Genomic DNA, 26,822 nt, shown 5'->3' with positions numbered 1-26,822 from the left:
TACAGCCTCATGAAAAGAAATATTTCCCTCACCCCATTCTCCTCGCTATGACCACTCTCGTCCTTCTCCTCGGTTTTCACTGAGTCAATCCCCTGCAGACGGGAAGTCTGTACCCGTTCCCGACAAGCCTGCCGTTCGAACGAATCGCAGTGGCCACCAGCTTGGCCGAGGCAAAGAAGTGCCACTTCGACTTCTAGTGGAACCGTGCCCGTTCAATTCAGTTTGAGGTTAGCAATGTATGGTGGGTCATCACTCAGACAGAGTGAGTGTTTTGCACCTCGGGCTGTTGTGCATTTGTAAGCAATGGCAACTTGACATCCGTCCTGCGAGAAGCGCGATGACCGACTGACACAGCTCGGCGCCGTGCTGACGTCTCGTAGTCCGTAGGCCAGCCATTCGACTGCATACTATCCAGCTCGAGGTAACTCACCGTCCCATCCCGGTTCCTGGAATGCCACTCAGACATGCTGCTGCGCGAGAGCGACGCGCCAATCCTCCAAAGAGGAAGAATTAAGCGACGTCCTTGCTCTGTGTGTATGGGATGTATGAACGCAGAATGAATGATCTTGGTAGTACGTGGTGCTTTGACACCCCGATTCAAGCCTCCTTGATAAGATCCCCTCTGCAAGCAAACTCAAAAGTTGCAGCCAAATGCTATCCTATGTCGACCGGTATATAGTGCCCAGGAATTTCCAAGACCAAACAGATGCTCTTGGAAAAGCCCACCTGGCGCAGCCTGCACGCCCGTCAGATCCCAACTAGTGTAGGCGCCGCCCGTTCCCCGAAACAGATGCACTGTTACCCTGACCAGGCGTTCACCTTGAGAATAAGAGTCGGTCCATGTCTCCCGCTGCCGCACGCACGAGGCTTGGTGGCCCACCATACCAACGGCAACTTCCGCTCACGACCCGTGACCACGACACGATGCCAAATTCTTTTCCTATCGAGCGCAAGGACCAGAAGTCCATCATCGCCGTCGGTGTGGTGTTCAGTGTCCTCGCTGCCGTGGCTGTTGGGATGCGACTGGTGTCGAGGAGGATAATTGGCCGGGCGTTCGACTGGAGTGACTTCTTGATAATAGCAGCATGCGTATGTGTTGTGGGCTGGGACATCTGTTGAGTTAAATGTTATACTGACCCTCAAGAAAGATCACAGTGATATCATATTGGGCCACGGCATTGGCAGGTTAGTTTGACAATCACGAACTCTTTAGTAATCATGCCTTGACCAATACTGACATCTTAGACTAAAGGCGTTGTCATAGGAGGATTGGGCTTCCATGTGGGGGAAATAATAGACATGTATGGCCATGCGGAGGTCGAGATCGCTTTTCAGGTACGTGAGCGGTCACATATTACTTCAATGTTGTCCCTCTTCTGACCTCGATATGTGATCAGATTTCTTTCGCCTTGCAAATACTTTGGGCGATAGCAGGTGGTCTGTATAAGGCTTCAATACTTCTCTTCTACATCGAGATATTTCCCACCCTCAAACAATGGGGGCGAGTCACCATGGCCATCATCGTCTGCTACACGCTCAGCACAACTTTGGCGGCCGTTCTAGTTTGCGAGGAGGTGGATGACAACTGGGAATACGAGAAACTGTTTCAGGGGAAATGCGGAGATCGTATCCTAGTCTTCCGTGTCACCGGTGCCCTCAACATCGTTTCGGACGTTGTTGTTCTGTTACTCCCGGTCCCCAACGTCCTCAAGCTACAGCTTCCATTGTACCGCAGGTTGGTTCTTTTGGCCACGTTCACCCTCGGCCTGTTGTAAGTACAAGCCAAAACATGAGGTTGGGAATTGGCGTGCTGACATTTTTATCAACAGCACCTGCGTGATCAGCATCATACGATTAGGAACACTGTCGAGCCTGAGCCCAGGAGACTTCCGAGACACGCCCTATGCGATCATGCAAACAGTCATATGGAGCGGGTTGGAGCCAAGCTTCGCCGTCATTCTTGCCTGCGTGCCGCTAATGAGGCCGCTCTTCCTCCGCATCCGCGGCGTCGTGGAATTTTCGGAAGACCGAAGCAAATCGATGTCGGCGAATGGCCAGTCTCTCTCCATGAGAACCGCACCACGGGTGTTGGCATATAATCAGATCGTCGACAGCGTTGCTGTCCCGGCGTCTACGGCGAGGGTTCATAACATGGAGGCAATGCTGATTTCGAGAGATGGCAGTCCGATTTCTGATATGGAACTAGGAAACATTGTGCATTCAAGTCGATCTAATTAATTAGATCGAAATGTACAAATAGAGCAGCGAGGCACATTGATTTCGTTCCATAGCAACATGCGGAAGCTTCCTTTACTGGCCGGCTTTCACCGCTTCCGACAGCTGGTGCCTGAATTATATCCTAGATTCCGCCTGCTCAGACGTGTAATTGTTTTTTCTCCGGTCTACCAGTTCTCAGGACGATTTGGAATCATGGGCGGCTTGGCCTGGTACCAAAGGCTCACACTTGACCAAGAATGAAGCTAGAAAAAGTGAAGGAAGGCTATCCCTACAAAGGAAAACCAGAGTGCATAGGCATATGCATGTACTTGACATTAAGCATAGTCAGCGCTATGTACATATGTAGACTCGCACGCGCGGTTTCAAGGTCTGGGGACATTATTGAGAATATACACTGTATGTTTTCTCCCCCTAAACGCTGGGTCTTGAGCTGAGTCTTGAGCGTTTACCACCGTAGGAAGGCGTCATGTACCTTGGTATGTCTAGGGACGTATGTGGAATACAAGCGAAACTAACTAGTTAATGATAACTATATTAAAGGGAGTAACATTGAAGTGCTTTTTATAGCTTTAAGATAAATAGAGCGCTTCTTTTTCACATAATTATATTTCCGAGGATTTCATTCCCTGCCGTGATGGCACATTGTCATGAATACTAGCAGCAATATGTGCTGGAGGATTTAGCCTGGCGTTTCTAACCAGCATTCACTAAATATGTTGATTGGCTCACATGCTACTGAGAAGGTTAATCTGTTTTATCCATAATGTTTCCTAACCAGCATACCTCATTGGCACCATTGCTATAGGTCATCTCAGTCATGAATGGATGCCTGCAAGAGCAGGGGTTTTGGACCCACCAATCCAGAGCTTACTGAGTTTGGCAACCGATGATGACATTGTGGACTGGGAAGCTATTTGATCTCGTTATTTCCGGCCAGCCACTAGGGCGGTCTGGAGTGATGAATATCTAAAAATTTAAATTTTCACTTTACCCACCCCCTTACCTATACCTACCCCCCACCCTACCTTAACCTAAGCTATACCTATTATAGCTATTTAACTTTATTTATAAACTACTTTTCTATTATTATTAAACTTTCTAATTAGCTTACCCTATAATATATATATCTCTTTATTATTATATTATTTTAAATATTATAACTTTAATAAATATATAATTATTATAATAACTTTTTAACCTTTAATTAATTTTATTTTTAATAATTATTATTTTTTAAGAGTTAAAACTATTTAAAAAGACTATTATATTATAAAATAGTTAATTATTTAAATTATTAATAACCTTTATTAATATAATTATAATAATATATATATTTTATTTAATAAAACTTAAATAAATAATTAATTAATTATTATATTCTTTTATTATCTTTTATTATTATATATTAATATTAATTATAAAAGTTATATATCTATTTAATATTAAAAGTTCTATTATAATAATAAAAAGTAATATCTTTTATTAACTTTAACTACCTTTATAATATTTATATATTAATAATAACCCTTTTATAAATTAGGCTCTAATAATATTTATAAAGTCTATAAATCTATTATATTTAAAAACCTTTAAAATAATACTACTATTTTAAAAACTTATTAAAAACTTATATTAATTATTACTATAATAATTATAATAATATATATATTTATTAAATTAATAAATATAATATAATAATATATTAAAATATATTAAATTAATAATAATAAAACTAAATAAAAAATAATTAAAAAAATAAAAATAAAAAACTTTTATTAATTTTATAAAAGTATATAATACTTATTATAATTAAAAACTTAAAAGTAATATAATATTATTAAGCTATAATTCTTAAATTATAAAAATTAAATAAAACTTAATAACTAAAAATAGAAAGTTTAAAATATAATATAAAAGTAAGAGTATTAAGAATAATATAAAAAAGAGTTTTAAAAAGTACTATAATAGATAATATATTAATATTTAATATTTAAAATATCTATAATACTCTAAAATATAATTAAAATTAAATTAAAATTAAATATTTAAATTAAAACTATTTTAATAAATATATAATATATATAATAATAAAAATAATAAAATATAAAGTAATTATTAATTAAAAAATTAAATTTTTATAATCTACTTTTAGAATATTAATATTAAAGTTTAGATATATATATTTTAATATAAAATAATATATTAGAATAAAAATATTAAATATAGTATAAAATTCTTTATTTTTATAGTAATATATAAAACTTATTATAAACTTATATTCTAAATAGTAAAATTATAATTTATAATAATAATAATAATATTTTAAACTTTCTATTATTAAATAATAAAATCTAATAATAATTTATAATTTAAAATAAACTATTTAAATTTTATTAATAAGATTTTATAAATATAAATTATTTTTAAATTATAAATTATTTTTAATATTTAATATAAAATTTATAATTAATCTTTTATTTAATTTTATTTAACTTTTTTAATTTTTATAAATTATTCTTTTATTAATAATATTTTAAAATAATAAAAAATAATTATATTTAAATATTATATATAATTTTTAAATTTATTAATTTAATAATTTTATTATAAATAAAGAAAATAATTATTAATAATTAAATTTATAAATATATAAAAATAAATTTTAAAAGTTATATATTAAAAACCTTTAATTTATAAAATAAATCTTTAATTAAATTTAAAATATTATTATTTAAAAAAATTATATTTAAAAATAATTTTTAAATAAACTTTAATTTATTAAAATAAATTTTTATTTTAAAAATTTATTATTTTTAAAATAATTAATATATTTTAAAAAAATTTATTATAAATTTAATATAAAATAAATATAAATTTATAAAACTTTTAATTTAAATTTAAAGATTATTATATAATTATAATTTATTATAATATTAAATATCCTTTTAAATATAAAGTTAAAAGATTTATAATTATAAAATTTTAATTAATTTTTATTTAATTATTTTATTATATTATAATTTAATTTAATTTTAATTTAGTTTAAGATTTTCTTTAAATCTTTATAACTTTTTTATTTTTAAATAAATTAAAGTTTTATATTTTTAAATTTAAATTTAAAATATTTATAAATTTTAATATATTTTAAATTAAAATTATAATTTTTAATATTTTTAGAAATATATTAACTATATTAAATATTAATAATTTCTTTTAAAATAAAATTTATTTTTATATAATTATAAATTTAATTATTAATAATTATTTTTTATTTATAATAAAATAAATTAATAAAATTATAAATTTAAATAATAAAATATAATTATTTTATTTAAAGATTATTTTTAATTTTAATAAATTAAATAATTATTTTTAAATAAATTTATTTAATAAATATTTATTTAAATAAAATTAAAATTTATATATATTTTTAATTAAAAATAATAATTTTATTTTTATTTATTTTAATTAATTTATATTTAAAAGTTTAAATATTATAATAATATTATATATAATATTTAATAATATTAAAATTAATTTTAATTTATAATAATTTTAATTTTAATAAATTAAATATAACTTAATATATTAATATAAAAATATTTTTATAATAAATAATATTATAAATATAATAAATTTAATTAAATTAATTTTTAAAGAATATATTATATTTTATTTTTTAAATTATAATTATTTATTTTAATTTAATAATAAAATTAAAAATATAAATAATTTATATTTAAAAATAAAATATATATTAAATTTATAAATTAATTTATTTATATAATAAAAATATTAAAATAATAAACTTTTAATAAAATATAAAATAAACTTTTTTATTTTAATATTTTTTATTAAAAATTAAATTAAAATATATAAACTTTAATATATCTAAATAAATAATAATAATAAATAATAAATATAAATTTAATAAAATTTATAATTTAATAATTATAAAACTTTAAAATTAAAATTTATATTAAAAATTTTAATATTATTATTTAAAATTTAATATTATTTATTTTATATTTTTAAAAATTAAAAATAAACTTATTTAATTAAAATATTAATATTAAAAGAATTTATAATACTATATAAAGAATATATCTTTAAAACCCTTTAATATATATATTTTTACTTTAAACTCTATATAAATAAGGATTTAAAAGTAGTATTATATTAAGTTATATAATTTTTTCTATATTATTTATTTTCTTTTAATATAGTTCTATTAATCTTACTATCTTTTAATAAACTATTAATATTATCCCTTAATTAATAAATATACCTACTTATAAAAATAATTATCTTTAAATATAAATAATTATATATCCTTTTATTATTTTTACTTACCTTCTATATTCTATTTTACTATATTATAAAGTAATTATTTTTAATATATAATTAAAGGTTATTAAAAGTTTATAATTTAACTTTATAATAAAAGCTTTATAATATATAAAATCCTTTCTATCCTTAAAGAGAATTATTTACTTTTAATATCTTAATAAACTCTTTATATATATATATTTATTTAAAGTTTACTATTTTAATATAGATATTTATATAATAATTCTAAACTCTACTATTAAATTTAAATATATTTCTTTAATAAATAACTTATAAATAAAGAGATATATTATTTCCTTTTAAAATAGCTTTTAATTATTTAAAAACCTTATATATAATCTAAAGTAAACTTAACTTTTTTACTATTTTATATTTAAATAAAAGTAATCTATTATTATTAATATTCTTATTTTTTAATAAATAATTCTACTCTTTAATTTTTTTATAATTTATATAATATTAACTATATATATATATATTCTAATAAATAAGTATTTATCTTTTAATATATCTTACTTTTAATATATTAAAGAAAAACTATTTAAATTAAATAAATTTATAATATTAAACTTTATAAAAATATTAATTTAACTTTATAAATCCTAAATCTTATTATATATAGTATTAATAAATATTATAAATTAAAAATTTTAATATTAAGATATATAATAGTATTAATATATATTTAAAAAATATAATAACTATATATTAATTATAATAATCTTATAATATAAACTATATTTATATAATATATTAAAACCCTTAAAATTAAAAGCTTTATATTAATATTTATAAAATTTAATAAAAATATTAAAATATTCCTTTTATAATAATATATTAATAGTTATTATTTATTAATACTTAGAAATAGAAAGTTAAATTAAGATATATTAAAAATATAGAATTATTTAAAATAAATTAAAAGTATTATAATAAAGAATAAAGATTTAAATAAAGATAAAAATTAAAAACTATATAAAATATTTTAAAATAAATATTAATTATATTAATAATAACTACTATATTAAAACCCTTTAATACTATTAATATTTAATAAAATCTATAAATTTAATATTAATATTAAAAACTAATAAATTAAATTATAATAAATATAATTAAATAAAAATTAAACTTAATTTTAATATATAAATATAATTTATATATATATTTTTATATTAAAATATAAATATTTAAACTTAAAATTATATATTATATATAAAAATACTAATAATTATATTAAAACTACTTTATTAAACTTTATATTAAAGGTTTTAAAGTTATTATAATATTATAAATAGAATTACTCTTCTATACTTTTATACTTTAAATTTATTTTAAAATTATATCCTTTATTATAAAATAAAACTTTTATTTAATTTATTAATAAAATAACTAAAGTTATATTTATATAAATAAGTTAATAATATTTTATAAATACTTATTAAGCCTTATATAATTAATTATATAGTTAAATATAAACTATTTACTTTTAAAAGCTTCTTTTATAATTAAAGTTAATAATATAAATTTAAATATATATTTAATTTTAGATATTAAAATCTTTATAATAAATTTATAAAAACTTTAAGAAACTAAAAGGCTAAAAGATATATATTATTCTTTACTTTATAATTATATTTATCTTTAATAAAACTTAAATTATATAAAATAATATAAATAAAACTAAAATTTAAAGTAATATAATTTAATAAAAATAATTAAAATTTAAAGTAATAATATAAAAATAAATATTAATATTATAAATATTATTACTAATTATATAATAAATAATATATTAAATTTATTTAATTATATAAATAAAAAAATTAAATAATTAAACATTTTTAAATAAATAATTATATAAAAACTAAATAATTAAATATTTATAAATAAATAAACTAAAATATAAAAAAGTATAACTTTATCTCTTTTATATTACTTTTTAAAATTTAATTTACTTTCCTTTTATATAATACTACTATCTATATCTTAAAAGTAAAGATAATAAAGATCTATTTATATTTAAATATATATATTTATTTTTAAATATAGTTATTTTATAAATATATTTAAATTTTTAAAAGATTTATATCCTTTTTTATATAAATATATTAAAGTTATTACTTTATACTTCTTTTTTTTTATATTAACTTTTACTTTAATAGGTTACTTAATTTTAATTATAACTTTTTTAACTTTTAACCTTTTAACTTTTAAAGGTAATTTAATTATATTATTAATCTTTTATTTAACTCTACTTTATTAATATATTTTAAAATTTTATAATAATATTAAATATGAATTTATTTTATTTACTTTATTTAATATAACTATAAAATTATATTTTAAATACTTTTAATAATTATTATAATAAAAGAATAAAAAGATTATATATAATTATATTATTCTAATTATAATATTATTAATAATATAATAACTTTATAAATTATATTTTTAAAATACTAATATATTTAAATATTATAATAAAAATTTATTTTAATTTAACTATTTTTATTATAATAATATAATAAATAAATTAATATATTTTAACTTTAAAATTATTCTACTTTATTATTAAAATAAATTATTATATCTTTATATAATAACTAATAATAATAATAATATACTAACTAATTTATAAATAAAACCTATTTTTATTAATATCTTACTATTATTTAATTTATTATTTTACTATACTATATTATTTCTTATTTATATTATAATATAATATACTTAATTAAAATTAATTTTATAACTTTTAAAATAAAAATAATTATTTAAGTATAATTATTAACCTTTTAATTTATAAATAAAAATTAAAATAAGAACTTTTAAAAATTATCCTCTAATTATATTATAAAAGTATAATAAAACTAATTAAAATAAAAGATTATTAATAATTATAAATATAATATAATTAATTTAAATATTTAAGTTATAACTAATTATATAACTTTTATATCTTTAAATAAATATTATCTATTATAATAAATAGATTAATAAAAGATAAAAGGTTAATATTATAAAAAATTTTTATTAAAGTTTAAATATATATATTCTAATAAAAATAAAAAAAAAAAGTTAATATAGCTTCATATTTAATAATTTAATTTTATATATATATAAAAATATAAATATACTTTTATTATATAAAATATATTATTTTATATATTTAAATTTAATATATAAAATATAATAATATTAATATTATATTTAAAATTTTAAAATTTTAAATTAAATAAATAATAAATTTATATTTTTAATATAAAATTAATATTTATATATTTAATATTTTTATATATTTAATATTTATTTTAAATTAATATTAAAAGATTTATAAAATATTTATTTTAAATTTATAAAATTTAAAATATAATTTTTAATATTTATTTTTATTTTTAAAACTTTTAAATTTTTATTTATATTTTTAAATTTATATATTTTAAAATATATTTAAATATTAATTAAATATTAAATATTAAAAATAATAAATATTAAAAATTAAAAATAAAATAAAATAATATATTAATAAAAAATTATTAAAAATAAAAATAAATAAATATTAATAAATAAAAATAAAGAAATTTAAAAGATTTTAAAAATTTAAAAGTTTATATTTTAAATATAAAAATTTAAAATATTTTAATTAACTATATATTTTTATAAATTTTATATTTAAAATATATTAAATATATAAATATTAATTTTATAATAAATTATAATTTTAAAAATAAAATATTATATAAATAATTATAATTAATTTTATATATTTTAAAATATATTATTTTAATATAATATATTAAATTTTAATACTTTTATTTATAATTTTTTTATAAATAATAACTTATTTTTAATAAAATTTAATAATTTATAATTATTTTAAAATTATTTATAAAATTTTATATTTTATTATATTTATTATTTATATTAAATAAAATATTTTAAATAAATAAATAAATATAAAAATTATTATTTAATATAAATATTTTAAATTAATATTTATAAATTCTTTATTTTTATTTTTAATAAATAAAATAATTATTAATTATATATAATATAATAAAGTATAAAATAAAAAAGTTTTATAGAATTTTTAATAAAAGTTTATAATAAAGTTTTTTTATTCTTTAAAAACTTTTATTAAATAATTTTTATCTTTTATTTTTTTAAAAGCTTTTTTAAAATCTATTTATATATTAAACTTTTATAAAAGTTAAATAAAGTAATTTTAAAGTTATATATATATTTTAATAATTTATTTTTAATAAATAAATTTTATTTAAAAATTATATTAATATTTAAAATTATAAATATTCATTAAAAAATAATAAAGTTTAAATAATTTAATTAAATATTTTATTATTTATTTTAATAAATTTTAAAAGAAAAGTATAGTTTATTATAAGTAGGTAATATAAGCTAGCCTATTATTCTAAAAGTTAAATATAAAGCTATTATATTACTATAAAATAAAAGATTTAATTCTTTATTCTATATTCTCCTATTTTAATATACTATTTTACTTTAAAATATATATATCTAAACTTTAATATTAATACTTTAAAAGTAAATTATAAAATTTAATTTTCTTTAATTAATAGTTACTCTATATTTTATTACCCTTTATTATTATATATATTATATACTTATTAAAATAATTTTTAACTTAAATACTTAATTTTAATTTAATTTTAATTATATTTTAAAAGTATTATAAATATTTTAAATATTAAATATTAATATATTATTTATTATAATACTTTTAAAACTCTTTTCTTTTTATACTATTCCTAATACCCTTACTTTCTATATATACTTTTAAATTTTATATTTATATAAAGAAGTTATATTTTTATATAAAGTAAATAGTATTTTAGACTTATATTTAATAAACTTTTATTTAATAATCTCTAACTATTCCTTAAAATTACTATTATATATATTATTAAAGTCCTTCTTCTTAAATCCCTTAAAAGGGTTTTTTTATAATATTTTAAGTTATTTTTAAACTTAAATATTATTATTATTAATTAAATATACTTTAATATATTACTATATAATATTTATTAATAATATAAAATATATACTTTTATAATTATTATAATAATAGTTTATATAAATTTTATTAATTAAACTTCTTTTAAATAAAATATATTCCTTATTAAGTTTAATAAACTTAAAATAATTATAATAATTATATTTATTAATAAATATATTATTATAAAAATATATTATTATTATATAAATCTATTAAAGTATTAAACTTAAAGATAGTTAAATAATCTTTATATTTAAAGTAAAACTTTTATATTAAAATAAATAAATAACTTTTATAATTAATATTAATATATAATAATAAAAATAATAAAAGAATATAATAATTAATTATAATATTATTATTATTATTTATAAATCTATTAATTAAAGTATATATATTATTATATATATATTAATAAAGTTTATTAATAATTTATATAATAAAATTCTTAATAATATTATATTTATCTTTATTATTTTAAACTTTTAAATAAATTAATTAAAAAAACTAAAAATAATAAGATTTTAAATAAATATTATAATAATTATATACTTATTAAGATTATAATACTTAAAATAATATAATAATAATAAAATATATATATTATAGGGTAAATTAGTTAAAAAGTTTAATTATAAATAAATTAAAATTTTTAGAGAGCTATAATAAATATAGCTTAGGCTAAGATAGGGTGGGGGGTAGGTGCTAGTAAGGGGGTGGGTAAAGTGAAAATTTGGATTTTTGGACATTTGCCGCTCGGGACCCCCATAAGCCACCAGCAGTCTGAAAATCACTGGACCTGGGTGGTGGCAATTTTTGGTGGCCTGTGCGTGAATATGAATTCAGCTCGGAGGAGGGGGCTCTGCCAGTGCTTCGTTTCTCCCCGACAACAGACCCACCAACTCTGTTTAGTGTCTTCGTAAGGACTTTCTTCAAATTCGCAGAAGCAGATGTTCGATTATGCTGCATGGTTAACCTAAAAAAAAAATGTCTGATCAAAGACTCAGATCTACCGGAGATGAAGAGAGGACTCCTCTCCTGGGGGAGCAGCAGGCGAGCGACGCGTCAGCCAGTGGTGCCAAACCCGACTCAGACCCGGAGCAGGAAGGCAGACCGAAACTGTTTGATAACCTGGCCCGACTTCGCGTCCTGCTGCTTCTGTGCTCCTCCGTCGTCGCGGCCGATTTTGGATACTCACTCGCCTATGCGCCGCAGTTGTCGATCTCCGAATCGATCATATGTAACCAGTATGATCACCGTGCCATACAATCACCAAGCGGTCCGGGTCCCTCGCATCCCTGCAAGTCACCTGAGGTCCAGGGTGAACTTGCATTACTGTACGGATGGAAAGACACCTTCGACGGGATACCTGGTATTCTCCTAGCTCTTCCATATGGTGTTGCGGCAGATCTGATTGGCCGGAAGCCGGTCATCCTGCTGGCTTTGACAGGTATGATACTGGAAGAATTTCTGACACGCCTCATCCTCTGGTGGAGTGCGGGTGGCATTGTACCTTTGCGATCGTTGTGGCTCGCACCATTGCTTCAACTAGTTGGTGGAGGGCCGCAGATAGCCACATCAATGGTCTTTACTATTCTCACAGACATTACCCCCATGGAAGGAAGGTGGGTGCCGCTATCTTTTGCTTCATCGCCACCCAGAACAACTTTAGAAAGCTGACAACGAGTCGGTGCAGGGCGTCACTCTTCTTTCGCTTATCAGCTGCGATACTACTTGGAGAGATTGTCGCAACACCCCTTAGTGCTATCCTCATGTCGAACTGGTCGCCCTGGATACCGTCCCTCCTTGGATTGTTCTGTCAGTTCTTTGCCCTGGCAGCGGCGACTGCTGTAACCGAGACCCTCTCCGCCCCAACCTATAACGAGTTGTCCGAAAGTCAAGCCCACCATATGCAAGACGTGCCGCGTCCTTCAAATGGGTCATGGAAAAGCAAGTTGAAAGATGCTATCCCCCGATGCCAGCCCGGGGGACTGAGCAGCAACACACTTTGTGCGATCTTGTCGTTCTTGTTCGCCAGCATCGGCGGACTTCCTTTACAATTCGTCATCCAATACGCCTCCAAGCGCTTTGGTTGGACCATCGCTCGCGCGAGTCTCCTAGTCACCATCAAAGGGATAATCAACCTCGCGCTACTGCTGGTGATTCTGCCCAAGATATCAACTATACTCAGCCAAGTCATGCCTCCCTCCCGCAAGGACTTGCGCCTCGTCCAGGCCAGCATAGCATTTTTGACGAGCGGCACCACGGTCATGGCCGTCTCCGCGGATCCGGCCCTGTTCATAATCGGTGTCTGCCTTTTCGCGTTGGGGTGGGGCTACTTTGCAGCCGTTCGCAGCCTCGCAACAGAGCTCGTGGTGCCTTCCAAGGTCGGCGTCCTTAACACGTCTTTCGCCTTCGCACAAGGTGTAGGCGGCCTTGTGGCCGGTCCGGCCCTGGCTACCGCACTCAAACGGGGAGTTGAGCTTGGCGGCTTCTGGACTGGGCTGCCGTACATGATTGCTTCGTTGTTTCTCGTCGTGGCCGCCGGTTTGTCGTACGCCATAAGCATCCCCGAAGGGAGTCATGCAGAAGAGGACAATGGTGAGAATCACGCGCAAAGTCAAGAGATTGGCACATGATCAACAGCTTCCGGGACAGACTATTCACATAGAAAGTGGTCATCAACTCACGTTATAACACGGCCTTACCACCACCATATGCAGGCGCCATGTATGTCCTCGGACGTCTGCGGAATAGAAGCGAAACCAGGTATAAGACGGCCAGAGCAATAATGGAGAAATTTAAACACCCTCCAGTCCGCATCTATTGAGAAAGCGAAGTTCTCGACCTAGAACCACCCGAGTATGAGGACGAAACCCACAACCTGTGTGATGGCACTGACGCCGAGTGCGAGGCAGGATGGCAATCCCTCTCAAACTCAAGCCAAGCGTATGCTATCTCTTCTATCTGGTCTATATCTGAAGCTGGGAATGGAAATAAAGGCGTTCGTTTCTTGTTCAGTCCCTCTGGCGCACATCGGTTTCGCGCGATGGAGTTTGAAGAAGTCCGATACTGGGGTGGGGTTAGTATGCGTTCATCAAGAGGGCTCAGCCGGCTGAGTAAAGGTGGTCTACGATCAAAACGGTCTGTCCACGGGTGGTATCGCTCCAGATGGGGGCGGAGCAGAGTCGAAATGACCACTGACTGGTCTGTCTGCACATAAGTTGATTTTAGATGCATATACCAGGCGCTTCAATCTTGGAGCTGAACAAGCTGTAACAGAATACATGACGGTCTAAATCCGGGCCGTCGATTTGTGCTGGGACTTTTGCAACAGACTTTACCGTGATACAAAAGCATGGAGAAAGTCAGGAGAATGAAAGCAGAGACAAGGCATCTATCCTCACTACGTCAATTACAGTTAATTCAGCGCCACCTTCTATATAACGGGGAAAATTCAAGGGGATTGTAAGTAGAAGGCTAAGGTCCTAAAGAATATAAGCAAATAGGCCACACTGTATGCCATAGTGTGTGTCTTACCGGCATTGCCCAGCCAGAAAGAAACATCCTGCCTGAGAATCATGCCATGAACCTACTTGGTCTCCTGGATACTGGAGTGTCATTGGCTCACATTACTGGAAACGTGTCACTTAATCTTTTCTCCTGTATGGCCTTTATGGGCAAAATCACAACAAGCTCAGTCAGATAGTACTTGCTATTCTATGTAGCATGCCGAATCTTCATGTTTTAACTTGAAAGTAATTTAGAGTGTTGCTGCCGTGAACTGAATCATGATTTCATGTATGTGTTGACGAACATCTCGATCTGCGGTATGACCCATCTGCATCTTATGAGGTCGGAACGTTTGCTTCAACGCCGCGAGATTGTCATTTGCGTCTTCTACATTAACCGTCCGTGCGCGAGAAGTTCTGGTCCCTTGACAATCCGCCATGCAGCCGCTCAGGACGCTGGAAGCCGGATGATGGCCCGATCTTTTCATCCTCCGATCGCTTATGAAGTTCCGTTCCTGACATTTCTCGAAAAGCCTTTGGGTGACGTAGGGTTACTCGTCAACCGAAAGCTTCATGGCCGTCCTTGCTGTGTGCCAAGGCAGATGCAGTCCGTGACAAAGGTCAATCATGTTGACAGGACCCTGAATGTTCCAACCTCGGAACGATCGTGCGCATTCCCATCACGCCGTTTGAGTTGTGACTGCACTTGTCTTCCCTGATCCCCTCCCCTTCTCCGCAGGGTCCCAAGCACATTCATGGAGTGCGATCGACCGCTACGGGCCCCCAGAGGAACATGCTCACAACTCAAGCACGTAACTGGGTAGTCAGGGACAAGCCTCGCAGCCGTGCATCGGCATTGACCAATCAATGCCGGCGGAGCATGACAAGTGCCGCCTAGCGACGCCATCCCCTTGAAGAGCCGGGATGAACCTATTCTGACGTCTAACACACATGTGGCCTCAATTGCCGGTGCCCTCGGGATCCCTCGCACGCTACCAACCCGCCCAGCGACCCCTAAGCTTGTCATCCATGGCTTGATGTTCCCAATCTCCTGGAAGCCCGGCGGCGGGAACGCGGTCAGGCGCCCAACTGCAACCAACACCGCCCGGGTCGGCGAGTAAGCCCGCAATACGACTGCCAACATTTTTGTTGGAAGAGTGCTGCACTCAGGGAGGAGGCATGACAGACGTACTTGGGGCTGTAACCGTCTGATCTTCAGCCTTACAGGTCACGATGGTAGGTGCCCACGAGGGAAGCGGGGGGTGGCGAGTGATGGACAAGATAACAAACCTGCTCGACGGCGTTGCGCATGCACATCATCTACCTCGGAAGTGGTGGCTTTGAGCAGAGCCGGCCCCGATTTAGCAGTTGGGGCACCCAAATCAGGGCACTAAAGGATGCAAGAGTCAGTTCGCAGACGCAGAGATCGGAATAGGGGTTCGGACAAAGGGAAGATCCCTGCCCCAGCCCTATATGTATGAGACGCTGAAACGTCGAAACATCAGCCTCTCGGGATGGGTTCCCCCAGTTACGCAACCCATGCTACAGCCCATGCTATGCTTACAGCCCATGCTCTATTTTGAACCTTCGTCTGATGGGAAATTATGGGGTCTACCAGTGGTAGATGAAGGGATGTGATATGGAAATTGCAATCATCACCTGCTGCCCATTGACACACGTCGGATGGGAGTGAGCATATAACTCCTCGGCTTCTCCCAACGTCCAACGCCCTTTTCGGTTGCTCAGCATCAAAAACAATCACAAAAACATTCAAGCCTCAGGCGCCTTTTGGGAATTCTTCCTCGCCAGTGCATTCTACTTCGTCTCTACCGTTGCAGGGTTCAACGCTGGTCTTGCTCCTCACACACAACACATTACACCTCATCTTTCCGCACACAAACAATACAAACAACGCAGTACTCTGTACAGCACAGCAGCGTGTCTCTTCCCCTCAATCGAGCAAGAAAACAAGACAACACCAACATGCCTGTCCACTTCGAGACCCCCACCCGATTCCACCCAGAGAACGCGGCCCACGCACACCCCGGGTCCGCCTCCCGGAAGAGATCCGAATCCATCCGCAAGCGGGCTCCCACCCCGGCCCCCATCGCCCGGCGCTCTTCCGCGGCCTCCAGCTCGTCAACTTCGTCCTCGCGGAGCTCGGACTCCCTGAAGATGACGCCCCACAGGAAATAAGGCACTCCTCTGTTATTCTCTCAGGTGACGCCAGACGGCTTTTGAGATGGTACAATAGAGCTTTTTGTGCCAAAGAGCACAAGGCCCTCAAGGGCTGGCTGGGTCGGATTTTCTCTTCTTCTATTTCCTGCGACGGAGATATGTGCATAGCAGGGACACACAAAAGCCATGTGCTACCTCGATTGGAGTTGTTGTAACATTAGATGATGGATGGGATGCAGCGTGTGATTTCCTTTGTCGTTCTAAGAGCTCGCATGGACCTGGAGTTCCGGGAGGGTACCACGTGTATGAACCTCGGGATCTGTTCATTTTCCTTCTTGGCTTCAGTCTCTGTTTATTGGTACCCTAGGGCAGACCCCCGCCACCTTCACTCCACATTCTTCTTGTATCTTGCGATATACTTGCCTCATCTGCTTCATCTTTCCAGCACCGGCATTCTCTTCTGCATACCTGGGCGCCTCCAGGCGGGGACCTTCGGGTGGTTAGACTTTTGGCGATTTAGAGAATTCAGATTTCAAAGTTGTTGCTCAACTGCTCTACTTGAGACCATCCTGACGCGTGACTCGCATCTACTACCTGTCATGCCATTACCCATTTCGCAATATCATTTCCCCAAGATCTGGTAAAACCCGTTCAACGCTCTATCACGAAGACCGGTTAAGTCAGCAGGTGGGGACTTGAAGTAGTGGGATGGTATTCTCGAGTAGTTCATCCAAACCGCGACTGGAAACCTAATAGACGTTGCATCGACTTGCCATCAGCGTCTGATCGCTATTAAGGGTCCTTTCGTATGAATCTAGTCTCCTGCCACAAGAGTTCCGGAAAGTGCCCTTCGAAGAACACTTGAGATCCTGTGCGTTCGTGCGCATCATCCCCTATCATCTTCTCGTACTCGTTGCTGCCCACGCACCTCATCAAACCCGACGCCTCGGCACTGCGGACTCTGGCGGGGAAATGCCTGCAACATCCAATATACTCGCCCCCCCCCCCTTCCATCAAATTTCACGTGGTGTGTGCGATTTGTCATTGTCTGCACGCAAAAGTTACAACCAGGCTCTTCTGCCTTGCTCCCTGCTCACCCATGCTGTCTCTAAAGTTCCGGTCACCAGAGGGTTCGAGGCGGGGATCAGGTGGTAAGATCTCATCGCAGCCATGCGGTCCGCGCACATAGTCGACGACGGAGACGCAGGTGTCCCACAAAATGCTACAGAACTACTGGTCGCCATTGTGTACCATGATCCCCCGCAGAAACAAATCATCAAGCAAAAACACCAACGGCGAGTAGGACCCGTCCGGCCCCGCATTAACCATCCGACGGGAACCGCCGGCGATGCCGGGTGTTCCCCAAGGGTCGGGAACCACAGGGTCTGGAACGTTCTTGGGCCGGCGCGGAAACCGTTTGGGGCGGGTCCATCAGTGGAGAGGGGGTGAGGGGGAGTTGCATTGGTATCCTGCGGTCCCAAATCTCCGTGAGGTAATTGATGTCAATATGTGTCAGACAGGGCGGAGGAGGTCTGTGACCAAAACGGGTAGTCAAGCTACTGGCGCTTTTCGGAAGATGGCGCGTCTCAGGGTGAGGGAACGCTCCCACCACCGAGACAGCATTGGCGTGCGGCTCAATCAGACGAACACATCAACCTCAAACGGGCTGACTTGGGCGGGTGGAATTCTCAGGAGGCCATCTTTGGATTCCATATTAAGGTGATTAGCCCAAAGCCTAACTCAATCCCTCCCAGGAACTAGTATGTGCACAATGTCTCGCTAAGGTAATGAGATGCGAGTGGCGTTAGTCTACTTGTGGATAATGATTGCCAGCCAGATTCATCTAACGCACAAGCTTGAAGAATAGGTCTTGACTCTTCTTGCAGGCAGTCATTATCGTGTTACAAGGTCAAAAGGTGTTTTACTTAGTCGGCTGGCGTTGGAGTCGAGATCCACATTGTCCTTCATACTGCGGCAGCTAGCACCGCAGACCTCGGGATTCTGCCACTAAATTGGCTCACATTCTGGACAAACTTAACCAGAAAGGTTGTGTTGGCAGTTCGATGGAATTTGGAGAAATCAGAGGATCAACGTGCGGCATGAGATTGAGGCCACGTGCCCACATATTGTGTTCTCTGTGAACTGTTATTGGCAGTGTGTTTTTTTAACCGGCGGGGTCTTCCAGTTGAGCGTTTACCATTGTATGAAGGCGCCACAAACGTTTCACATATTTGGAGATTAGAAACTAAACCACTCAAAATATATTATTGGATTGAATTATATGACGGTTTTTATAACGTGGTCTACGAGTAACTTCCACGGTTGACGTGACTAATCGTTGAAACGAGCGCGGCAAAGCCACGGGGCTCCAGGGCTACCTAGGTAAGGACACAGAGTTTGCTCTAAGTCTAATCCGTGAGCCTTCCAAAGCCATTCCACGAATGTAACAAGTTATATCTGTAAAGAAGTTATATTGGTGGTAAATAAGCAGTTATTATAACTTTCTATTAAGTCTACTCGAGTATGGTACGGAATTAGTTCATAAGCTGAACACGAGTCGGCGCACTGCGTGAGTTAGGTTGATCGAAGAGAGTGTCGAACACGGCTCGGAACGTTACTGATTACAAGATTGTGGCCATCTCAGATAGATATTATTATGGAACGTAACATTGTAAAACCCTGCGATTATTTTAGACGGCCTCCACTCGATTCTGTTGTGAAATGCATGTCTCACAAATGATGGCGTAAATCTCAACAGTGTAATAAGTGCTGCAGGACAAAGGCAGCATATGGATTACTCCGCGCTTTGCATTTCGGCAACTAAAGGAATGGGGCGGTGCGCCTCTGCGTAACTGAAGGAATAAGCGACGTGTGGGCCACATGTCTCAGCTGACGGCTCTCGGAAGGAGATGGGTTATCCGACGCCGAATACAAAGTAATATATATACAAGTAGATGTGACTGAAAGTCAACAAGCATACAACTAATTACACTCAACAAACAGGTCCCACATCACATTTCAGGCCTCACGAATTGCTCATCATACCATTACCTCCAGTCTCAACGTAGATTTCCAATAATGGACTTCTTCCAAAACATCACCGAATCACTAAAGTGTCAGGACACCTCGAAAGTTTCTCGCCACCCTCTAACAGGAGTCTCGGTGCTGGTTGTTGGAGCTGGTCCCTCTGGCATGTATGCCGCGCTCGAATGTTGGCGCAAAGGCCATCAACCCCGCGTCATTGACCGCGCTCCAGCACCCAATCCCGCTGGTAAGTATGAGTTAGCCATGGTCCTGATGTAGCGAGGATTATTTATTTAACACGTTGAGACTCAGGTGACTCTTTCATGCTCGGACCTTCAGCCCAGCAACACGTGGAGAAGACCTGGCCTGCAGTGTACGATGCCGCTCTCAAGACAGCTGCTGATCCTTGGTTCTCATTTCACAAAGTAACCGGGGAGAAGGTGGCAGGACCAGAGCCTTTCAGATTGAAAAAGGACGGGGAAGAGGCCCTGAATGAAGACGGCGAACCTGCGCCTGACCGAATATATCGCGTGTCACGCCCGAAGTTCACTGCAGCACTGCTTGGCCAGGTGTTGGCCCTTGGTATTGAAGTCGCCTACGGCAAAAATGCTGTGGACTACTTCGAGGATGAGACCAAAGCAGGCGTTGTTCTAGACGATGGATCCAAGATCGAAGGGGATGTCGTGATCGCCGCAGATGGACTTGGCACCAAGTCTCACAAGCTGGTCAACGGGCATGACATTCGAGCCATGGGAAGCAAGCACTCAATCTTTCGGACAGCCTACCATGTTGACGATATCATCTCAGATCCAGAGCTGGATAGGATGTTTCGGATCCGAGAGGATGGGGGTGCTGTGCTGCAGATATGGACTGCAGATGATCTCCAGATCATGGTGCTTCGGGGTCAGGGTGTCATTGAATGGCACGTGATGCATGCTGTGAGTGCTTTAATCCATTTTCAAGAAGCCGTGAACTAATGAGAGGCATCAAGGACATAGACGGAAACTCACAGGAATCATGGTCAAACAAGGTTTCGCCCGAGTACGTGGTCACCTTTCTCAAGGAACACTACCCGGACGTTCCCGAATACCTCTTCAAACTCATCAGGACAGCCCCTCAAGATGCCATTATCGACTGGCAACTGATGTGGCGAGACCCTCAGCCGAACTGGACCTCTCCGCTCGGCCGCGTTGTCCAAGTTGGTGACAGCGCACACACCTTCCTGCCGTCCTCGGGGAACGGGGCGGTTCAGGGCATCGAGGATGCGATTTCAGTGGCGACGTGCCTGCAGCTTGGTGGGAACCTCAGAAACGGCCTGTGGTCAAAGACGCACAACAAACTGCGGCAAGTCTCATTCCATTGATCGTGTATCGGCCAATTGTCGTGACAAATATATTGACAAATATCACAGATTCGAGCGAGTGTCATGCTGTCAGCTTGTGGGATTCATCAATCAAACCAATTTCCTGAAGCCAGCGTCTCGGAAGAACGCGGGCGGCGGGCCAACGACGCCCCAGCCGGAATATGGGCGCTGGATCTGGGCTCACAATGCTGAGAAATATGCCTATGAAAACTACGGCAAGGCTTTGAGGAGTCTCGTCGATGGCACACCATTTGAGAACACGAATATTCCTCCGGGTTACAGGTACAAGCCCTGGTCACTTCACGAGCTCTATGGCCGGATTGACAGGGGCGAGGCAGTGAGGTTTGAGGGAGATTGGTCATAGATGATGAAGCACTTGTCCTTGATAGTTTTACATTCATTTATTATATGATTAGCTTCAGCAATGTTATGTTATTCCTCTTTACTGGCTATCAGGGTCCTTTTGGCATTACTTACGCCTCGCACGACTGAGACCATGTGCATGCCTATTAACAAGATCGACGGCCTTGTTTCGTTTCCGTTGGCCTGCCGTGGGGCATTCGAGGCCTCCTTTGGTTGGCACAGAATGCCATGAAGATGTCTTGAGAATCAGGTGCGAGGAGGATTGTCCAGACCTTGATCAGGTCATATCGGAAAGAGAGATTGTTCTCCGTCGGCTCTGTGGAGAGAGGCTGACGTGGGGACTGTGAGTACAAGGCATTTCGCGTTTGAGAAATGGACTCGTGGATAGAGTGCAACATTGAAGATGGGTGTAGATAATTCATAGGTTACGACTTTGAAACCAGTCGCAGTGGATACTATGGTCGTCGTAGCAATCGATTTCAACCTAATAGTTATCTACGCAGTTCTGCGCGTGTGGTGATGAGCTCTCCAGGAGAGCGGCGGTCAAAACTACCTTGGCGTACATCCACAAAGTACTTTATTACAGACTGGGCTGATATCTTGCGCAAAATTGAGTAATTTGGGGTAAAATCTAGCTCAGAATTCGTAGCTATAGATTCCGGCGACCCATGTTGAAGACCAGAAGAATGTGAGCCCGTATACGAAGTTGCGCGCCATGGTACCAATAAATCCAGCTTTGAAAGCATCGTGCTTGATTATGCTGGAGAACCCGGCCCCATTCTGGAATTTCAGCCCAGGAATATCCTTCTCAAGCTCCATGGGATCGCTCAGCGCCCATTTAAGCGAGGTACCCAACTTCCTCAGGGCCCCAAGCCTGTTCGCAGCCTTGACCGTCATCGTGCCGGCAGCATCGAAATAGATCTCTCCGTGCACGTTCTGATCTAAGAAATACGACGTGATCTGCCGCAAAAGACCGTAGACCTCTTCAGAGGTGAGGTACATGGTCAAGCCCTCCATGATGACCACAACCGGCCGGTCCGTGGGCACTTCGCAATTTTCAAGCCATCCTTGCTCCGTAATGCTCGGGTCGACCAGCCTGTACACCGCCCCGGACTCTGCGACTGGGTCGCTCATGACCTGCCTGCGCAGCTCAATGACATCCTGTTTGTCGACATCGATCCACAGCCTCTCTTTGCCCTGCCACCTCACCCGCAGGCTCCTCGAGTCAAGGCCACATGCCAAGTGCAGCACGGTGGCACTACCAGGGTGAGCGGCCAGGAAGGCTTCTGTCTTCAGGTCTAGTATGCGTGCCCGAAGAGCAATGAAGGCCGAGACTGCCCGCTTTAGAGGTCCCAATCCGACACGCCTGCTGAACTCGTACCCGCTGTCTTTGACTTGTTTGACGACCGATGCGGCGTGGATGTCATTCAATATGGGGTGCGCTGCCTTGGTATCTACAGCTCGAGCCAGCAGTGTCAGCAGCAACGTTTCCTGAGCGCCAACCAACTTAACGTTGCCTTTGTGGGCGTCCGCCATTTTCCATTAAACTGAAGTGCTGCACCGTATCATGACAGTGACAATCAAATCAGGAGTTGAAGCACATCTTCATACGACCTAATGAGCAGATCCGCGCTGATATTAGTTCCCAGGCGCCCCTCGCTGTTTTGACATTGATGTCATATTGATCCTATTAAATGACGATCACTTACCTAGGTGCTAAGCCGAACACGATTACGACTATGTTCCGCCACGATTAAGTTTATGCAATCTCCTTAGTGCTGGCTAGGGCCTGGTCTTAATCTAGATCGACTTAATGATCCCGATTAAGAAGTCCGATTGGGCAATTTAATTGGAAAGCCCGTGGTTGAAATCCTGGCTTCGTTTTCTTACGGATTACATCGACCTCGCCGTATGACTCCTTTAGCGGCGTCAACGCCGTCGTCAAGACGGTGCCCCTTAGCCTTGTCTGTGCGTCGCAAGGCTGAGGCCACAAGCACCTATCGTATTATGTGGTTTCGCTTCTATTCCGTATGCGTCTGAGGACATACATGGCGCCTTCATACGGTGGTAAGCACTGACCCAGCGCTTGGAAAGAATGCGATGTCGATAACGATAGTTATAATATGATAGAATTCACTTAGTTACATGTTACCACCTTCAGTGTGAGAGAATGCACTGCTCAGATACAATGGACACAAGTGTATTGTATGTATCTGTCTAGATCACTGATATTACGCTAATTATTTCATCCGGTGCAACCTCATGTGCTTTTGTCATCAGGCTGGATTGTAACCCTTGCTCCAGTCACTACAGTTCAGGTCCAGCAACGACCTGTCCAAATTTCTGCAAGTGACCAAGTTGCTCCCGTTGATGGTCCGGATGTCAATGTTCTCGGCCACAATATTCGAACAAGTGTCGGGGCTCGAGCAAACAAGATGCCCCACGATGGGCGAAAAGACGCGGTTCGATCTTCCGCGGACGTTGCGGAAGGTGACGTCGGTGATCTTGAGCTTGGACTGCGGCGCCGGTCAGCACTGGGGATGTTCAATGTGCGGCTTGCTTTGCTTACAGGGTGCTTGAAGCACTCCTCCTCGTCGTCCTGGCCGTAGCATTGCGTGATCGTGAGGCCGTAGTCCACATTGTCTAGCCACATCGTGTCGTACGTCACGTTCTGGACGAGGCCCCCGCCCCCGCCGCCGGAGAGGGTGCCGCTCTTCTCGGAGTATGCGTCTGGCCAGACCTTGATGCGCGCGCCTTCTGACGAGTTGTACATGGCCGCGTTGATGACGGTGATGTTCTGCACGTAGTCGAGCCTCTCCGGGTACTGGCCCAGGCTGCCGATGGAGATCCCGTGGGTGCCGTTGCAGCGCATATTTTGGACCAGTATGTTGGTTGAATTCGGTTTGAAGGACACACAGTCTTTTGTCATGGAGTCAGTACGCTCATCTCAAAGGGCACGATCCAGAACAGTACATACCATCCCCATTTGTGACACTCGAGTTTTGAATGGTGATTCGATCGGATCGATAGATGTCCCACCCGTCGGTGTTCTTCTCGAAAAACTCGTTATTGCTCACCGCCCAGATGGAGATGTTCGTAAAGGTCACATCGGTCGAGTTGGCGACGAAGTTTGTCCACATCGGCGAATTGTTCAAGCTGATGTCCGAAATCGTGCCGCCGTGCATGTCATCCGTCATGAGGAGCACAGGCCGCCGGTCCTTCTTGTGTTCAGGATACCAATCCCACCACTTCTGGCCATTCCCATCGATGACGCCGCCTCCGTACACATTCACGTCCGTGCCGCCGATTTTAAAAAACGTTGTGCTGTTCTGATAGTCCATGTCATAGGTGTGCCCGTCTCTCCAGTAGGTCATGTTGTCGCTAAACTTGATAAATGCCTGGATGTCTAGGTCTACACGCTCTAGGTGCGTCAAGTCCAACGGGTTGCCGATGAAATACGACTGCGTGCCGGGGAAAATGACGTGGCCGTCGGGATTGCAGCTGTCGATTGCGGCCTTGACGAACTCGGAGTCGTCAGTTTCCCCATCGCCGTGGCTTTCCACAATGCAGGTCCGGTTGCGCGCTGGCGACGCCTCTGCTATTGAGGGGCGAGCGGACCGGATGCTAAAAAGGAACGTCTGCGGCACGGTGGCGTATGCGAAGTCTGCTGCCACCGCGGCTGCTGGAAACAGCGTGCATAGGGCCGCAACAACCTTCGAGAGACTCATCATGGCTGATGTTAGCAGCTGCGCAGAGGCAACGATACTGATAAGACGCGGACGCCACTTGTTCGTCTGATCATTGAATTGGGTATTTATCTAAACATTCGGCTTCGTATATATAGACGTTTGCAATCCTTGGCACCACTCCACCCAGCCGGGCACTCCCACTGGGAGCTCCACGATTCGGGCGCAACTGAGCCGACGGGGGCCTCACAGCTGTTTACGCCTGGAAGTGGTGCTCGCGGTCGAGCCCCGGCTCATGTGCCCGGAAAAGGGTGTCTAAGAAGCCCGCTTTCCAAGACCCGCTTCCCCAGATATTAGTCCCGGATAAGCTTCATCTCCCCACAATCGACTCTGGGCATTTCACTGTGGTTAGTGGGAAAATTGGTCGCATTTCCGTGGGTCCAGAGCAGAGGATCACGGAAACCCACCCGGTCAGGATACAACCACCTGACCCAGGGGGCTGGGTAGAGGAATCCATTTTCGTCGCGCCGGCCACAATCAGTGCTGCAGCATCGACCGATAGCACCCCTTTCTCAACACACCTTGGCACAACACGTGCTCATTCGCGATCCTCCGACTTTCCTAATGTTATTTAACCACCAAGCAGACTTTTAAAACTCAAGACGAACGTCGTGGCATACTTGAGTAAAATGGAGCCACATAGTTGCGACGTGCAGAGAAGCTGAGCTTGCAGGGGAAGACTTGACCAATCTTCACGCCAATCTTCACCACCCTCTGCGTGGCCACATAATTACGGCGGAGCATCTGGACGACTGCCCTAGCCGGTTCGCCTTGGTCCTGGTAATTATCGGCCGCCAGACCTCGCCCCTGGATCTCGCAGCTTAGGTGAAGGGATCGAGTGCTCTGAAAGGGGCGATGGCATTGTCAGCATAGTGCGGCCACTCCAAGCCGCCGGTGCTGCGCTGACAATCCACCGCAGCGTCCCATAGTCCATCCCGTTCGAAAAAGAAAAGGTTGAACCCTCCACCCAAGGCGAATTGACGGAGGTTTCGAAAGTCTGCGCGAGCTCT

General features: G+C 36.4%; 5 protein-coding genes across 5 annotated transcripts; 4 read left to right on the top strand and 1 right to left on the bottom strand.

The window, feature by feature from the left end:
* Positions 1 to 924: 924 nt before the first annotated feature.
* On the top strand, positions 925 to 2,238 carry KVR01_008991 (uncharacterized protein; the record flags this gene model as incomplete). Its single annotated transcript, XM_044785959.1, has 5 exons — positions 925 to 1,089; positions 1,149 to 1,185; positions 1,253 to 1,335; positions 1,398 to 1,771; positions 1,830 to 2,238. The coding sequence occupies 5 exons, from the start codon at positions 925 to 927 to the stop codon at positions 2,236 to 2,238; spliced, it is 1,068 nt and encodes a 355-aa protein (XP_044641493.1).
* A 10,243-nt stretch (positions 2,239 to 12,481) lies between these two features.
* KVR01_009143 (uncharacterized protein) lies at positions 12,482 to 14,951 on the top strand. Its single transcript, XM_044786986.1, has 2 exons — positions 12,482 to 13,251; positions 13,323 to 14,951. Exons 1-2 carry the CDS (start codon positions 12,614 to 12,616, stop codon positions 14,263 to 14,265), a joined length of 1,581 nt encoding a protein of 526 aa, XP_044641645.1. The 5' UTR covers positions 12,482 to 12,613; the 3' UTR covers positions 14,266 to 14,951.
* Positions 14,952 to 17,121: 2,170 nt separating this feature from the next.
* KVR01_009349 (uncharacterized protein) lies at positions 17,122 to 17,334 on the top strand (the record flags this gene model as incomplete). Its single annotated transcript, XM_044792168.1, has 1 exon — positions 17,122 to 17,334. The coding sequence occupies one exon, from the start codon at positions 17,122 to 17,124 to the stop codon at positions 17,332 to 17,334; it is 213 nt and encodes a 70-aa protein (XP_044641851.1).
* A 3,329-nt stretch (positions 17,335 to 20,663) lies between these two features.
* Positions 20,664 to 21,317, top strand: KVR01_009384 (uncharacterized protein; the record flags this gene model as incomplete). The annotated part of the gene is made up of 1 exon (XM_044786446.1): positions 20,664 to 21,317. One exon carries the CDS (start codon positions 20,664 to 20,666, stop codon positions 21,315 to 21,317), a length of 654 nt encoding a protein of 217 aa, XP_044641886.1.
* Positions 21,318 to 21,361: 44 nt separating this feature from the next.
* Positions 21,362 to 26,746, bottom strand: KVR01_009504 (uncharacterized protein; the record flags this gene model as incomplete). Its single annotated transcript, XM_044789849.1, has 5 exons — positions 21,362 to 21,432; positions 24,360 to 24,582; positions 24,636 to 24,985; positions 25,044 to 25,799; positions 26,692 to 26,746. The coding sequence occupies 5 exons, from the start codon at positions 26,744 to 26,746 to the stop codon at positions 21,362 to 21,364; spliced, it is 1,455 nt and encodes a 484-aa protein (XP_044642006.1).
* Between the last annotated feature and the right edge of the window lie 76 nt (positions 26,747 to 26,822).

This window comes from Diaporthe batatas, assembly GCF_019321695.1.
Source record: "Diaporthe batatas strain CRI 302-4 chromosome Unknown Contig00011, whole genome shotgun sequence".
In the NCBI taxonomy this organism is placed as follows: Eukaryota; Fungi; Ascomycota; class Sordariomycetes; order Diaporthales; family Diaporthaceae; genus Diaporthe; species Diaporthe batatas.
The sequence above is the reverse complement of the archived record's forward strand: the minus strand, read 5'-3'. Positions and strand labels throughout refer to the sequence as shown.

Excerpts from the sequence above, each read along its gene's own strand:
- KVR01_009143 (XM_044786986.1), top strand. The coding sequence starts at position 12,614 with ATGTCTGATCAAAGACTCAGATCTACCGGAGATGAAGAGAGGACTCCT. Across the intron at positions 13,252-13,322 it reads ATTACCCCCATGGAAGGAAG|GGCGTCACTCTTCTTTCGCT; the intron begins GTGGGTGCCGCT and ends GAGTCGGTGCAG.